Consider the following 17,752-nt stretch of genomic DNA (forward strand, 5'->3'; position numbering starts at 1 on the left):
GACTTAGTGTTTCAAATCACAGAACACCCTCAGCTAAGCGAGAAGACTTCTAAGAAGCCTGTTATCAATATGTAAATTAATGTTTTTAACTCCTCCCTAGCCTTCTGTATTTTGTGGTAGACAAGCTATTTGTGGTTCACTCAACCTTGTTTTGAAGTGTCTGATGTGACAGTCTAAAGGGCATTGGGGTGCACTGCTTACTCAGAACTGAATAGTGACTTAGAGCTACCATTTGATGGTGGTTTGTTTATTACTGTGTAAATGCCTTCAGAAACATGACAAATTTAGCTGTTATTTTTCTGTTCTTGTGTGATTAGAATAGTAATCTTAATTGTCCTTTGATTAATAATTACAGAGAGATTGTCCCAGCTATTGAAGAAATTATTTGAAACCCAAGAATCTGGAGATCTCAATGAAGAACTGGTTAAAGCTGCTGCCAATGGAGATGTTGCTAAAGTGGAAGACCTGCTAAAGAGACCAGATGTAGATGTGAGTGTTCTGGTTTGGGAGGACCTGTTCTGGGGATCTGTAATACTAAAGGAAGTGAAGCTGTCCTAGATACTCTTTCCCAGTCACTAGTGTGTCTGTATAGAAGTAGTATAGCTGGTTCCAGCGTCTCTTCTCCCACTTGTTGTCCTATGAAATGTGTTGGGGGTGTGTGAAAATAGTGCTTTACACCATTTTTTGCTGGACGGATTTTGTGTTCATGGCAGACAACAGAACTAAAATACCTTCCCGCCTCTGTCTGTCAGAGTCAGGGCAGGTAACCAAACACTCAAAATTAGTGAAGGATCTTCAAAATCTTTTGTTTTGAGGGGATAGATGGAAGGAGGGTCAATGTGGGGCATTTTTTCCCTGCTGTTGTGAGGTTTGTTTTGGTTTTGCTTTTTTAACTCAGGAGGTAGATCATCTAATCTGCTCTCTGTCAGATTCCTTTTACCAACTCATCTAATCACCTGGTAGTCAAATGTCTAAAGGAAAATGCTTAAGAATTATAGGACTTGGTTCAGGGAATATTTTTTAAAATCGCAATCAGATGTTTTTCTCACTACAGCAGTAGTAATTCTTGGGATAAGAGACTAAACTCCGTCAGTTCTGAGGACTGATTTGTAGCTCAAGGTTATACAAAACATGGTATTTTGTTCAGACAGACTCCTGTTGTTGCCATAAGTTAGAAAATGAAGTTAAGTATACTGTAGAGCAGAGGGCTGGTATCATTCTGAGACCTGTTCTCAAAATCTTGCCTTTACAGTAGACCAAAGGTGAAAGTTTTTAATCCAGCTATCATTAACATCTTAATGTTTGAAATAAATGCATTTCTTGCTTCTTGCCTTCAGTCTAGTTAACGCTATAGAAATGAAATAGAGAAGACCTAGGAGATTATCCGTATGAGCCAGAAAGGCAGCTGCCTAAAAATTGTTCATTTGATACTTTCATATGCGTGCTGTTGCTTTAAGTTTTCTAACAAACTTGCATGTATACTACTAAAGTGGCTCATGGCGGGGTGTGTGTATATCTTGTAAATTATCTCAAAGTATTGATATGCTTCCAGGTGAACGGACAGTGTGCTGGACACACAGCTATGCAGGCCGCTAGTCAGAACGGCCATGTCGACATTTTGAAGCTGCTTCTGAAACAAAATGTGGATGTAGAAGCAGAGGTAACGTAAATATTTCAAAATACACTTTGTGTCTCCGTAAGTTTTAAACTTTTCTACCTACAGAAATAGCAATTCTATTAGAATTGCCTTCTTTTTAAATGCCAGAGAGAGTGAAAAAACTTCTCTTACTGTGATTATGTTCCCAAATTAGCCTCTACTACAATATTACAAAAGGTCAATATCCAGTTCTTTAGCACCTCTAAGTGAAATATAATGCTAATATAATAGAGCTATGTAAGCTAGTATGTGATTGCAGTGGATGAAGTCCCTTTATTTCCTTTATTTCAACAGTAGAGTGCAATAGGCTACCACACTGCCTGTAGCATTCAGAGAAAAAGATGATGTCGGATGCTGCATCTCCAGCGTAAGATAGTTGCTATGCTTATCTACAGTCTTCAATTAAGAGAAGGTTTTGCATTCTTAACTAAAGCAAGTTTGAGCAGAAAGTACTAACAGGACTTTTGGGTAGGAACTGCCAACTCTGCTTCCAGTTTTTCTGGGTGATTTTGGTTGTTTTTTTTTTTTTAAACTTCACCCAGAATGGAAGGATCTCTTTTGTTTAGGTTTTTCTAGAACGACTGTTCGTGAGAAAATTATCTGCCAGCATACTGCGTATTTGCATATTCACAGAATCCAAGGTTGGAAGGGACCTCAGGGATCATCTAGTCCAACCTTTCTAGGAAGAGCGCAGTCTAGACAAGATGGCCCAGCACCCTGTCCAGCCGACTCTTGGAAGTGTCCAATGTGGCCGAGTCAACCACTTCCCTGGGGAGATTATTCCAATGGTGACTGTCCTCACTGTGAAAAATCTCCCTCTCATGTCCAATCGGAATCTCCCCAAGAGCAACTTGTGTCCGTTGCCCCTTGTCCTCTCCACGTGACTCCTTGTGAAAAGGGAGTCTCCATCTTCTTTTTAGCTACCCCTGAAGTTCTGGTACATGGTGATGAGATCCCCTCTGAGCCTCCTTTTCTCAAGGCTGAACAAACCCAGCTCTCCTAGCCTATCCTCATATGGCAGCTTCCCAGTCCTTTGATCATCTTGGTGGCCCTTCTCGGGACCCCTTCCAGCTTGTCCACAACTTTTTTTGTATAGAGGGGACCAGAACTGTACGCAGCACTCCAGGTGTGGCCTGACAAGCGCTGAGTAGAGCGGGATAATGACTTCTTTATCTCTGCCGGCGATGCCCTTTTTGATGCAACCCAGCATCCTGTTGGCCTTCTTGGCCGCAGCAGCACACTGTTTGCTCATGTTGAGCTTCCTGTTCACCAGGACCCCCAGGTCCCTTTCCACAGAGCTGCTCTCCAGCCAGGTGGATCCCAGTCTGTGCCGCACTCCCGGATTATGTTTTCACAGGTGCACGACCTTACACTTGTCCTTGTTGAACTTCATGAGGTTCTTGTTAGCCCACTCTTCCAGCCTATCCAAATCTCCCTGCAGAGCAGCTCTGCCTTCTGGAGTGTCTACTCCCCTACTCAGCTTGGTGTCACCTGCAAACTTCATCAGGCTACGCTTGATCCCATCATCCAGATCACTTATAAAGATACTGAATAATACTGGGCCCAATATCGACCCCTGAGGGACTCCACTAGTGACACGTTGCCACTTGGAAAAGGAGCTATTTACCACCACCCTTTGGGTGCAGCCTGCCAGCCAGTTCCCCACCCACTGCACAGACCACTTGTCTAGGCTATAACGCATTAATTTCTCCAGGAGGAGTCTGTGGGGGACCATATCAAAGGTCTTGGAGAAGTTCAGGTAGACAATGTCCACTGCCCACCCCATGAAAACCAGACAAGTCACTTTGTCATAGAAGGCAACCAGATTTGTCAAGCACGATCTGCCCTTAGTGAAGCCATGTTGGCTTTTCCCAATCACGTGCTTCATTTGACTTGTGATGGCCCCCAGGAGGATTTGTTCCATAACTTTCCCCGGGATTGAAGTAAGGCTGATGGGCCTACAGTTACCTGGATCCTCCCTCGAGCCCTTCTTGTAGATAGGGGTAACATTTGCCTTCCTCCAGTCCTCTGGGACATCCCCCGTTTCCATGACTTCTTGATTTTTGCATCATTTACTTACACAAAATGCACTGATACTGAAGCCTTTGCTCATTTTGTGAAGCACAAGAAGGATCTGTCAAATTTCTCTTAAGAATATAAATTAAAACCTAATGGAATGCTTAGAAGTTAAGTGTGCCCAATCATTGTTTGCATAACAGAAAAATAACTTTATATGCTTGGACATTTAGCTTTATTGTATTTGTTATACGTGAGTTAAAATATGTTAATAAATCAATGAAATGACGATGTAATCTTTGGAACTGACATTATTTTTGTATTCACAGATGCACCGTTACTTTATAAATGTTTTCTGCTAAATGGTGAAGGTGGCTTAGATTTGATGCAGTATATGTTTGCTGTGGTCAGATTTTGCAAAGTAGCTTCATTTTAGAAGTACTGCTTTCACTGCAGTACATAGCATTTACTGTTACAAACTAGACTAAGCTGTTTTTCACCTGTACTATGGGTTCAAAGCTGCTGTGTTAAGTTGTAGACTGATGCTTTCCTCTCTGGTAAAAGGAAGGGTTAGAAGCATTCGAGAGGGAAGTAGAAGCACTGCTTAAACAGCTTCAAGATACTATACCTGGTAATCAGCTAGCTAGAGTTGTTAAGAGTTCACATTTGCTCAGGATTCAGAAGTATCATAACACTAGCATTAAAAAAATATTTTCTGGGATTTTTATTTGAATTTGCAAGCCTTTTCATTTAACTTTAAGTTGTTTAAGTGAAGATGATATTCCTAGTTATTTATATAATTGCGTTAATTATTATTATAATGTATAATATGATCAGATCAATGACTATATGTTTCAGACTGAAAAATGTCAGGTGTCTATAAATTAGTGATGTGAAGTTGCAGCAGAGAGCGAAAATTTAGTCCATTTAATTCACTGTTGTGGTCTGTGGCAAGGAAGCATTGGATAAAAATCCTTACTTTCCCTGCTTTATAGCTAATTTGGCTATATTTACACTTAGAGTCGCTGCTGCAGAGTATAAACATTCATAATGACATTTTCTGGGGTGCCCTCATACTGTTGTCTCCTCTGTGCTTATGCTTCTGACAGTTTAATGTAGGGTACAAGTGACCTCTGTGTAGTTGGAAAACAATTTGTTACTGATAGAGCTGAAAAAGCCTGATGTAGATATTATATGGTAAAAATACATAGCCTTCTAGTCTGCAGAAGTTAATGGGTGTCAGTTATTATACTGACAGTACTGACAATATTATATTGTTGGCATGTATAGAAATATAGTGATTTTAACATTTAGATTTATATCTAAATGTAAGTCTTAAGACAGATGCTTAATCAGCTGCTAGCTTTTTCTAGGTATATTAATATACTGTTGTCTAGAAACTACATGGTGGGATTTAGCTCCTGGGGTTATTTGTTTTGATGCTGAGCTAAAAAGAGACATGTGCTTTTTTGGACCGATACTAATTAAAGTAGGAATTCTATATATTAACATTTTATAAAAGCAGGGGTTTGCATCTCAAAATGGGAATATACTAAAACTGTAAAATATTTAATAAATTATAGGTGGTTTTTATCAGTATCTCGGTGTAGTTTGCAGACTGCAAATACGAAAGACAAATTACCACATACCTGTGAAAGTGCTCTGTAAATATAAATGTTGTAGCAGTTTAACAGTACTGTCATGCTCTTGATAGTTTAACCTCATAATGATCTTTACAACCAGATGAGAAATACAGAGAAGTTCCCCTTTCTGATTCTTTCCCCTTCCAAACAGGCAAGCTTTGGCTTTTTTTGACTGTTTGTGTTAGATGAGCCTCAGAAGGAATCCTGCTATCTTAGAAGACAATTTTATAGCATGAGTTGGTTTGGAAGGCATAAAAATATTTTGTTTTTAAAAGCTATTGAAGCTGTTGTTTAGTGCCCTGACCATCTTGAAAATTGTATTCGTATTCCCCAAAAGATATATTTGATAATTAGCAGATATGTCTCCTTCAATCACGTTTAAATGCTGTAAATAGTTGCATTGTTATCTTGTAATTATGGAAATACAATTTATTCTAAGAACTATTAATTTTTGCATTAATGTAAAATATATTATAAATGTGTTACACATAATAAAAATAACTTTCGAAAAACTTTGCTGAAGGGGAAGCAAACCGATAAGAGAAACTAAGCTTACCCAAGAGAGACATCACTGCACCCTTGATCAGTCATGATTTTATCTCTTCCTTACAATTTTCAGTATTTATTGTCAAAATGAAACCCTACAAATGCATAGTAATGTTCCACTGTGCACAAAAATTTTGTCAGAAACTAGCTTATGGAAGTTATTTCATTGAAACCTTTTTACACCTTCCATTTTACTTTTAGCTCTTGTATACTGTCATTAATGTTGAAATCACAAGTAACCCAAACTGACAGATTTATACTTTGATACCTTAATTCTCAGTTTGGATGAGACTGAAACAAACTGAGTTTAGTCAGAGCTTTAATGCTGTGAATCATCATCATCATAGAATCAGAACTTCTGATTAATTTTGCCAGCAATCCCAAATTTCCTTTGGAAAAGGCTTATTAACTGAAAACTAAGAAACATATAATAAACCCTAATAAATATTAGCTTAACTGTATTAACAAGGTAATTCTCTTGTCTTGTTACAGATTCCACATCACTGTATGCTTCCTGGATTACAGGAGGGGGTACCCTAGGTTACTGAGTGTAACATTTTGGGGGGGGGTTGGGTTTTGTTTGTGGGTTTTAGGGGGCGGTTTGTTTGGAGGTTTTGGGGGTTTTTTTGACTGTAGTTGGTTTTGTTCGGTAGTAGAAACCCAAATGAATCTGAGTTTCTGATGAACACATCACACAAAGATCCAGGGCAATAGTTGTATATGGTATAGAATATCATATGTCATAGAATATGTCTGTTTATATATGAACAGACTCTTCATATATTGCTGTGGTTTAAGCAATTATTTTAATTAGGTTTTTGAATGGTATCATGGTTGTCTAATTTGTCTTTCTCTTTAAAGACATCAAATATGCCCAATGGTTCGGTTTAGTCTTGTTTAAATGTGGAAATGTGGAATATACTGGGTCTAAGTAATGTTTCTACTTTAGGACAAAGATGGAGACAGGGCTGTCCATCATGCAGCCTTTGGCGATGAGGGTGCTGTGATAGAGGTTTTGCACCGAGGCAGTGCAGATTTGAATGCTCGCAACAAACGCAGGCAGACTCCACTTCATATTGCTGTCAACAAAGGTCATCTGCAAGTCGTGAAGACTTTACTGGACTTTGGCTGCCATCCTAGTCTCCAGGTAAAGTAAATATTAATATATATTCACTTTTTATCTACTGAATTTTATGTTTTGCTGTGTGTGATAGAAGAATTATGGAAAATGGGATTGAAAGCTGAAGGTCAGCTCTGAGACAAGGGTTCTGGATTTTAGGAGAGCAAACTTCAGTTCACTCAGGGCTCAGTTGGGAGGGATTCAGTGGGAAGCTTCCATGGGAGACAAAGGAGCTAGTGAGTGCTGGGAATTCCTCAAGAACTCTCTATTGAAAGCACAGAGCCAATTCATCCCCTACAAAGGAAAAGTAAGCAGAGCAAGAGGCCCCCTTGGCTCCACCATGACCTCCTGGGTGTACTCAAATCAAAAGGGAAGCAATCTAGAGATGGAGAAGTGGAGGATTATCTGTCGAGAGCTACAAGGGCATTGCCAGAGTGTGCAGAGATGCAGTTAGAAAAGCAAAAGCCCAACTTGAATTGAAACTGGCTGTAGACGTGAAAAATAACAAGAAAGGTTTTTTCAGACATGTCAACCATAAGCAGAAAAAGAAGGAAAACAGAGGCCCACTGTTAAACGGAAAAGAAGAGTCAATCACCAATGATGCTGAAAAGGCGGAGGTCCTCAACACCTTCTTCACCCCTGTCTTTACCAACACTGTTGGGTGCCAGGCTTTGGGAACAAAATTGCCGGTTGATCCTAACACTGAGCCACCATCAGTGAAGGAAGAGTTAGTAAATGAATTACTACAGGAGCTTGACCCCTACAGATCAATGGGCCCTGACGACATCTACCCGAGGGTGTTGAGAGATGGCTGACATCATTGCAAGGCCACTCTACATAATCTTCAAGAAGTCATGGAAACGGGGGATGTCCCAGAGGACTGGAGGAAGGCAAATGTTACCCCTATCTACAAGAAGGGCTCGAGGGAGGATCCAGGTAACTGTAGGCCCATCAGCCTTACTTCAATCCCGGGGAAAGTTATGGAACAAATCCTCCTGGGGGCCATCACAAGTCAAATGAAGCACGTGATTGGGAAAAGGCAACATGACTTCACTAAGGGCAGATCGTGCTTGACAAATCTGGTTGCCTTCTATGACAAAGTGACTTGTCTGGTTTTCATGGGGTGGGCAGTGGACATTGTCTACCTGAACTTCTCAAAGACCTTTGATATGGTCCCCCACAGACTCCTCCTGGAAAAATTAATGCGTTATAGCCTAGACAAGTGGTCTGTGCAGTGGGTGGGGAACTGGCTGGCAGGCTGCACCCAAAGGGTGGTGGTAAATAGCTCCTTTTCCAAGTGGCAACGTGTCACTAGTGGAGTCCCTCAGGGGTCGATATTGGGCCCAGTATTATTCAGTATCTTTATAAGTGATCTGGATGATGGGATCAAGCGTAGCCTGATGAAGTTTGCAGGTGACACCAAGCTGAGTAGGGGAGTAGACACTCCAGAAGGCAGAGCTGCTCTGCAGGGAGATTTGGATAGGCTGGAAGAGTGGGCTAACAAGAACCTCATGAAGTTCAACAAGGACAAGTGTAAGGTCGTGCACCTGTGAAAACATAATCCGGGAGTGCGGCACAGACTGGGATCCACCTGGCTGGAGAGCAGCTCTGTGGAAAGGGACCTGGGGGTCCTGGTGAACAGGAAGCTCAACATGAGCAAACAGTGTGCTGCTGCGGCCAAGAAGGCCAACAGGATGCTGGGTTGCATCAAAAAGGGCATCGCCGGCAGAGATAAAGAAGTCATTATCCCGCTCTACTCAGCGCTTGTCAGGCCACACCTGGAGTGCTGCGTACAGTTCTGGTCCCCTCTATACAAAAAAAGTTGTGGACAAGCTGGAAGGGGTCCCGAGAAGGGCCACCAAGATGATCAAAGGACTGGGAAGCTGCCATATGAGGATAGGCTAGGAGAGCTGGGTTTGTTCAGCCTTGAGAAAAGGAGGCTCAGAGGGGATCTCATCACCATGTACCAGAACTTCAGGGGCAGCTACAAAGAAGATGGAGACTCCCTTTTCACAAGGAGTCACGTGGAGAGGACAAGGGGCAACGGACACAAGTTGCTCTTGGGGAGATTCCGATTGGACATGAGAGGGAGATTTTTCACAGTGAGGACAGTCACCATTGGAATAATCTCCCCAGGGAAGTGGTTGACTCGGCCACATTGGACACCTTCAAGAGTCGGCTGGACAGGGTGCTGGGCCATCTTGTCTAGACTGCGCTCTTCCTAGAAAGGTTGGACTAGATGATCCCTGAGGTCCTTTCCAACCTTGGATTCTGTGAAAGGAACAGACCTTATGAAGTTACCTGTCCCAGCCTCTAACGCAACATGTCATCAGCTGTAATAAAAATGCTATTAAAACTATATTTTCTTGGCAACTAGATAGGCACCTGATGTATTCTAGCCAGTTGATGTTAACTGGTATTTTCAGACTGTAGTTATCTGTAACGTTAACTTTCTCTTCAGATTAATTCCTCCTCTGTCAAATCCACTGCTGTTTGGTCCTTCTGCAAGGTACAACTTTGCATTTTTTGGCTGATTATGCTGTGGAATGTTTTGCTAAAAGAAACCTTTTTTCAGAATTGACCTAGCATTGAAAGAACCATTTAACCAAATTCTTTTTAAAATGTTCAACCTTTTATATCAAAATCCCTCATACATAGGGCCTCAAGTACCACAGTTTCACAGGGAGATTCATCTGTAATGAATGTGGCAGAAGCTGTGAAGTATGCATGCAACCTCCTGTTGAGAAGGTAGAGCAGGATCCTGCTATCATATAAGCAGGCATCCACATTCTGGGTGAGCTCAATGCAGCCTCATGCAGTTCATTAGTAAAACAAATCAGAATAGGTAAGTTTGAAGAGGTTTGCAATGGAAAGAAAAAGCTGTAATGTCCTGGGCAAATCAAGATATGCAGTAATAACACAGTTACCTCCTTGTTTTGCCATGTCAGTAATGAGTGATTTTTTTTTTTTGGAAGCTGTATATCTACATAAACAAGCAAACTTTCTTGAAATTAGTGAATATAATGATTGTTTATATATCTGCTTCCACCTGGCTTTGCAGGTAGTAGTGTCTTGCTCTTGCTGAGATTGAGCTGTTAGCTGTCTTAACATCTATCCAGGCCCTATTTAGTATTTTTTTAACAGTAGGTACAATAAGGAGTCTGATGTGTTGAGTCCAATAAAGGGTGACTGTATATCATATAATGATGTGTGATATATGGGGTAGCCAAAGTGAATGTGTGTGTCTGGGTTGAAAAATTCAGTAGAATGGTGCTATGAAACTCCATCTGGAAAATAAATATGATTGTCATCGAAAACAGTGAACTTTCAGATCCTGCATGTGTGCTGAGGAACTCTGATGTGCAAGTGTGAGTAAGCGATTGATTTGGTGGATGAGAGCACAGGGGAGTCAGACTGAGGCATGACTGGAATTTAACTGGCCAGCTCTCTGTTCCCTGTGTAAACAGAAACATACGTAGTCTGTGAACAGTAAATTCAGGAAATCTGATCAATTAAACCAAATAAAAGCTACATAATTTAGTTTTGACAAACTGACTCACGCTGGTTCAAGTGTTTCATATTCAAGTGGCACTTTTTGTTTGGCAGTTTTTGATTCTTGCTATAAAGATTGTGAAGATTTGTCTTCATATTAGTGTATTGCTAAAATGTTTGGTTCCTGTGTGTTAGTCAGCCTGCAGTTGAGTCAGTGTCAGTGACAAGACTTCCTGACTTATATGGTGTTAGAATTTAACTGGAAGCATAAATCTAAACAGTTTGCCTATATAACAGCAAATAAGCTTAAATGGATGTGTTTTTCTCAGTCTTAGTCTAGGACATTCCTTTTAGTCCAACGATTTGGGTCCTTGACTAAGTAACACAGAAAATCCTTCTAGGAATAAAAAGTATTTTTCCCTTATTTGGGATATTTGAAAAATAAGATGTCAAGCTAAAAATATAAATTCTTCGCCTGTTCAATTGCACAATGAAATATTTTCATGTACCTTGTGTAATATAATCTGTTATTAGCCATAACAAGTTTAAAAGCTTAATATTGCTTATGACATTGGCCATTGCTTAATGGAAAATTATCTGCTTCGGTTAAAACAGATGTGCCTAAGTTTATTACTTGGACTACATGTTATTTTGATTTGCTTATGCTTATTTTTCTATGCTGTCTTTTTGGTATTGTCTTTTACATGGTTAATTGCTGGCTCAGTCTTAGCATTCATTGCTCAAAATTCCCTGGCTCCTTCTGCCTGACTAGTCTCCTCTCTGTTGCATTAGTTCTTGTTGCTGTCCTTCTATTACTCATAAATTGTAACTTGGGCATTAACTCCCTCTGGATATGAGGCATAGAGAAGATGGTGTCTACACCGGTGTCTTCAGTACTATCAGAGCACTGGGTTTGAGTTCTGGTGGTAGTGTAATCATAGAATACTGGAGCCCCAGGTAGGATTACCCACTGAAGCAGCTTGCTCGGAACTCTGCAGTATAGCAACGCTTCAAGGTCTGACAAGCTGTTTTGCGTTTGTGTAGTCAGTTTTCCTAGTGATAGTTAATTATCCTTTTCCTTTAATGTGGATGCATGTAAAAATTGATGTGAGCTGTTTCTGGTTTTAGGATTCTGAAGGTGACACTCCACTTCATGATGCAATAAGTAAAAAGCGTGATGACATCCTTGCTGTATTGTTAGAAGCTGGAGCAGATGTTACTATAACCAACAATAATGGGTTTAATGCTCTTCACCATGCTGCACTAAGAGGAAACCCTAGGTAAAGATTTAATTTTGAAGACTTTTTTTATAATTTGTAAAAGGAAAAGTACGTGGGAGGGTAGAAATATGGTATTTTTTCAGAAGATTCTTAAACTGCATGTAATTATACTTCTTAAATTTTGATTTTGCCTAGATACGCATCTCTCTAATACTTAGGAAGCCCTTATTAGGATGAAGCTACTAGTCTGCTCAGTTTAATGCTGTATTCAGATATCTCCAAATCCCTGGGAAATTTCCTGTGGTGGCCGTAAAATTTTGCCAATAAATGTTTTGATAAGTAAGTCATTAAGTAAGATCTTAAGATGGGATCTTGACATAGGATTTATAAAAATGCTTCCTTCTCGAATATTAGAATTGGAAGGGATTTGAGTTTTTAAGGAATATGTGTTTGTGAATAGTTATTAAATATACCACGCAGTTATAAAATGATCTTAGGATTGTGTTAAATTGTATTTGTATGTTGAAGAAACATTTTTGTTTTCTTAGAGGTAAGTATAGAAGGAATTTCTTGTTTCAGCTTTTATATAGCAGCTTATCTGAAAAAGTTAGTTTTAAGGCATAATTTGTTAGCTGTATACTGTGTATCTACATTCAATCTTGAGTTAAGATAGCTTTCAAAAACTATATTGCCTAGATAGAACTTAATGGAAAACTTGCTGTGTTGCTGGTTGCTTATTATATTGTGAATAAATGGTATTCAGAGCTGTTGTTCTAGCAAGACTTCAACAGTATTTTATTGTATGGTGAAGAATTCAGTATAGTTTACATGAAATAAGAAATGCGTGTGGTGTTTAACTTTACTACGAAATTCTACAGCTGGACAAATAAGGCTGTATATTAATTTGGGAATAAAATCTGGGTTAGTCTCTTAGAGCATAGGTATCAAGACTGATAGTTAAAAAGTAAACAAGTATTTATATATGTGTATGGAATGGAATCACAGTTCACAAAGTAGAAGTACTTGTTAGAAATGTTGATCGAAACAGTAAATGTGTTCGTGGTTTTTTACAGTGCTCATAAAAGGTCTGTAAGAGGACCTAGTGAAGGGAGCTTATTTTTGGCACTCAGAAGACAATTCTTTCAAGTCTGACTTAGTAACTGCTTCACTTAAGGTGAATTCTCCATATTTACATAACAGCATTGGCCGGGAGTACTGTTTCCTGTCTCCACTTACCTAGGTGGGGTACTTTTTGTTAGTTTTTTATTCTGCAGTGCTTTCCTTAGGCTTATGTGGTAGTTGGTGTTTGTGATAGTGACCTCGTTATGAGATGCAGGGAAAGTATATGGGAAAAAAGCTCTTCATAGGGGCGCTGAAGATTTTTCTGTGGGTGAATGTTCTAGGAGCAGCAGGCTTTTTCCTTGGTGGAGGGATCCAAATTGTAGTTCAGACTAGGGTCAGTTTGACGGTTGGTAGAATGTGAGGCATAGTGCAGTTTTTTCCCAGAGTCCCCTTTCCTTTACAGAAGTTTTTATTGGAAGAATAGGAAAATATTTCCAGTGTTAGTGATTTGCACGCTATGTAGGTTTTGCCCATACATGGGGTCTCACTTGCATCTAAAACAGATATCTAAAGCTGTTAGATGCCTACTTTTTTGGTTGCAGTTACATCTGAGCACTTCTGAAGCATGTAAAAAGAGAGAATGTTGTCTCCCTCACAGAAGTAGTAGTTTCATTTGTTCACAGCACTAGATATTTTACACATCAGCCTAGGTAGAAATGAATGAAAATAAAAGCAAAATAACTCTAATTTAAATAATTTTTATTACCCAGCCCCCCCGGCCAAAATGTCATAATAGCTTGATTCATATAGGAGTTATGTTTTATTTTTATTAAGAGTTTAGTGATGGTTGTTTATTTCATTGTTGATTCTGTAGTTCTACCACTGGCCTGTTTCTGAATGAAATCAAAGGTTTTATATTTGCCGCTTTGTTTTTCTAATCTGATATAGAACAATGGATATTACTAATCTGTTAAATGCACTAAGCACAAGCTATTTAAAACGCTGTTAAAAATAACCCCCTGAACTTTAGCTTCTAGCTGGTGTGGGTCACAAGCTGTACATAATATATTTTGCTTTTAACCTTACCTAAGAACCTATCTTTCCTAATCTAAGCTTTCTGGTTTCACCCAAACTGGAGGTTTTGTGGCTTTAGGCTGTGGTGCCTTATATGGAATACAGTGCGCTAAATTCCCCTTGAAGTCAAATATATAAATATATTATGTTATTTTACAGATGTTATTTTATAAAAGTTAAACATATGCACACATGCTTATACACATATATGAGTATATGTGTGTGTATAGCTATACTTATAAAAATAAAATACATGCTATGTATGCAAGTATTGATAAAGTCCATATCCATCTACCTTGTTAATGAGATAAAATAAATACATGTGTCAAGTGCATGGATGCCACAATAAAGTGAAGTAGATTTCTAAAGAATATTTTACAGTTGATATCAAATCAGTACTTGGAACCAATTTAATTTTAGGTGCAAAACCTATGCTGCTTCCTGCTTGAATTCTGACCTTTACTAACAGTAGGGGGGTAGATCTCCAAGGAAAAAAACCCGCATAAACTATGCTGAGAACAACGTTGCAAGTTTTTCATTTTTATGTGAAAATAAATATATTCTATTGTAAGCATTTGAGTATTGGATAAATATTTTAAGAAAGATAGCGATTTATGTCATATAGCTTAGTTTTTTCTCAGCGCTTGATCTTCTATGACAGTTTGGCAGGGTGTTGCAGAAGTTGAAGTATAGTGTGTTTTGGAGAGCATCCTGTTAGTGGAATATTTCTCCTTTTAATAATTTGCTTCTGTTCAGGTCTTGTGAATTGGTACAGAAACAGAACTTTCGGGTTTTGTGCTAATGTATGATGTTGAACTGTAGCATGGACGCTATTCAGTTTATGCTGTGGGTAGCTTTAAATTTTTGTATGAGAGAGCTAAAAAAGCTTTAAATGAGGTGTGGGGAAGTTAAGATTTTAATACATGGTTTCTTGTTCATGTTTTTTAACTGAGTCATTTTAAAAGTGTATTTATTTTGGACTTTTTTCAAAGTACTATGAACCTCAAAGCTTGGTAGACTTTGTCCCTTCAGTGTTAATGAGGGTTTTTTCCAGACAGAAAAAAGGAGAACAAAATTTGAGAATACTGTACAGATTGGTTATTTTTGCCATGTTATCAACTCTTATGGTTATGTTTGATCTACTCGCATACCTGTGACTTCAGATTTTTGAGCTGAAGACATGACTGTGAAGTGTAGGCGTATTTTATATCCGTTGCCCCAGTTAGTTTTAGATTTGCATTGTATCTTGTGAAGAGAGCTTTATTCACGCTGCAGCTAGCATCTTAAATAGAGTCTGCTTTTAGAGCTGACCTGACTTTGCACATGCGTACTACTAGTTCTTCAGAGCAGTAAATTCTGCTGGACATTAAATTAAAAAATCAAAATACTGGGGTAGGATGCAGATTTTGTATTGCTGTCCAGTAGCAAGGAGTATGTCATCTTTATGTTCATGAACTAGAAAGTAGGAAATTGTGGTTTAAAATGGAATTATACTTTTTCCCCATGGTTGTCTTAGTTAGATCTCTCCTTGTTTTCAGATGTGCAGATGGTTTGAACTGGCTGGCAGTGGAATTTTTAACTGTTTTTAGCGATGTATTTGAGAGGTGGGGTTTCTCACCTCTACTCAGTGTTAATGAGTGTCTTGGACTTCTGTGCTGTATTGTCATGGAGCTCCTCACAGAGACAAGTTGTGAGGTAGTCAGAGTTGTACAATTACTTTCTAAACCTGTAAAAGAGATTTTTTGCTTTCATATTTGCAGTTCTGACAGTAAGTGTAGGTTGAAACTTAGTTGAAGCTGAACACAAAACAAACATGCTCCTGAAACCTCTTATTAAAGTATTATGTTAGAAAATGCTTTGAAAGAAGACTTTTGTTCAAGTCGATTTGGAGAAAGAATATAATCTCCATGAGCAGGCCTATAATTAGATGACAGATTAGCCTGTAGCTGTTGAGGTCAGTGACAAGTTTATTATCTTTAAATAGTAAATAATATGCCCAGCATGTGCAAGATGGCAAATACAGTTCCTATCCTGTGGAGTTTCCTCCCGTGTGCAAATAAAAAAAGAGGGGGGGCACAGGAAGAGAGGTGGCCAGAAAGCAGAGTTTCCCTCCATTGCCAGTACTGTTCACGATTGCTTCCTTTTGGTCAGGTTTGTTACATCAGTTCTGTTACAAAGGGCAAGGGACTTGAGGAAAAATACGAGAGACAATAAATGGTTGGAAAATGTGTTTATTTCACTGTTTGCCTATCTCCTTTATAAGTGTTATGAGATCAGTTTTCACTGAATATGGACAGAATAATAAACCCAGTAGCTGTTTATTTACAAATACAACCTTGAAATTTTGGAATGTAGAATTTATTACACTTGTTGAAACCTTGTATCTTCGAACTAGAATAATTGAACTCAACTTCAGAGAGGACTGCATAATTACTCTGAGCAGACTTAGTGTCCAGTTTTAAAAATATGAGAAATCCTGTAGTGATCAATGCATAGCTACAGCTGGTTGAAGGGGACCAAATCCATTGAAGAGGTGATTTGGTTCCATTTTACCAGCTTTAGCAAAGCATTGGAGTGCAGGAAGGTTATAATTAACACATTTTTAAGTATGTGAACAGTTCACAAAGAACACGTGGCTTTCTTGTGTTACACGTTTTGTTTCTAGTCAGTGCAAATTTAAATTCCTTCACTAATTTGGAGACAGCAAAATGGAAAGCTGTGCATCAGAAAGGTGTGTATAGTATCCAGGTTTTCTCCTTCCTTGAGTATTTCCTTGAAGCTCTCTGAATGAACCTCAAATCAAATTATAGTTACAGTTTTAAGTTTTTTTTTTTTTCTGTCTGCAATAATTAAATTCTAGAGCAGTGACCAGAAACTGCAGTCTTAAAATTTCTACTCATGTAGAGCTCGCTTGCCTCTTTATGTTAAACTTTACTGGGGAAGGTGGTTTCGGTTTCCCCTCCATACTCCCCGCCCCATTCATTTTCTGGCAGGTTCTCTTCTGCAGCTGCTTTAATGCTGTAATTGGTTAGCACAAGTATAAATGTCAAGTGCTTTCAATTCCATTACTATATCTCTGGTTAGTATTAACTTTTTAGGAATGATTATATAATATATCAGGATAGATTTTTTTAAACCCTAATTATATATGTAAAAACACTTAATGCCAGAAAAATACAGCTTTTAAAGAATTATCTGGCGGCTGCATCTGATTTCTTCTAAATTGAGGTCCTTAATACACTTGTACATGCTCACTTAGCTTTTTTGTTTTGTATGCTGAATTCTTTTTGAGCTTTGACTGCAGTGAGAAGTAGGGGGCAACCTTAGTTCAAGCCATTCACTAGTAATGAGTATGTCAAGTATAGTCTACATCTGTTTGTTGCATAGTCTGATGCTGGTGAGAAGATTTATGTAAATATATTCCCAACACCATGTATTCTAATAGAAACATAGCAGGTGTGTCACTTGGACTTAAGCATTAAAGATGGCTATAAAATTAGTTTCTATTTTTACCAGTTATACAGGAACTGTTTTACAGATACAGCTGCTCAAGTGCGCTTTTGGATGGCAATACAGTTTCATGTACTGGCCATATCGGGACAAAAAACGGCCCTGGAAAAAAAGCTGTGTAGCATTTGATAATGTCAGCATCTGTTATCCCTGTCAGTCACACAGTTGAAATGTTTGAGTTACAACTGTGTCAGCAGATGCCCAAAGTTCAGCGTGTGCTCAGTTAAAATTGAACAGCTGATCTAAGTGATGGATGTGACATTTTGGAGTGACTGGATATGTATTCTTAGAGATATGCTAACATGAACTAGCAGGAAGCAATGTCAACATATAATTTTAACTTTCGTATCACTCTGAACTGTCATTTTGTTTCGGAATAGCAGTGCAATGTTATACAAAGAAGGCAAGAAAG

The 17,752-nt window shown here is 38.8% G+C and overlaps 1 protein-coding gene across 7 annotated transcripts in view; it reads left to right on the top strand.

Annotated features, from left to right (window-relative positions):
• Positions 1-17,752, top strand: part of MIB1 (MIB E3 ubiquitin protein ligase 1) — an 80,902-nt gene that overhangs the window by 29,916 nt on the left and 33,234 nt on the right. For all 7 annotated transcript variants that reach the window (XM_075084809.1, XM_075084810.1, XM_075084811.1 and 4 more), the window contains exons 9-12: positions 356-489; positions 1,553-1,660; positions 6,812-7,009; positions 11,603-11,754. In XM_075084809.1, coding sequence (XP_074940910.1) covers positions 356-489; positions 1,553-1,660; positions 6,812-7,009; positions 11,603-11,754 — 592 coding nt within the window. The remainder of the gene's footprint in view (positions 1-355; positions 490-1,552; positions 1,661-6,811; positions 7,010-11,602; positions 11,755-17,752) is intronic.

Source organism: Phalacrocorax aristotelis, chromosome 2, assembly GCF_949628215.1.
Source record: "Phalacrocorax aristotelis chromosome 2, bGulAri2.1, whole genome shotgun sequence".
NCBI lineage: Eukaryota > Metazoa > Chordata > Aves > Suliformes > Phalacrocoracidae > Phalacrocorax > Phalacrocorax aristotelis.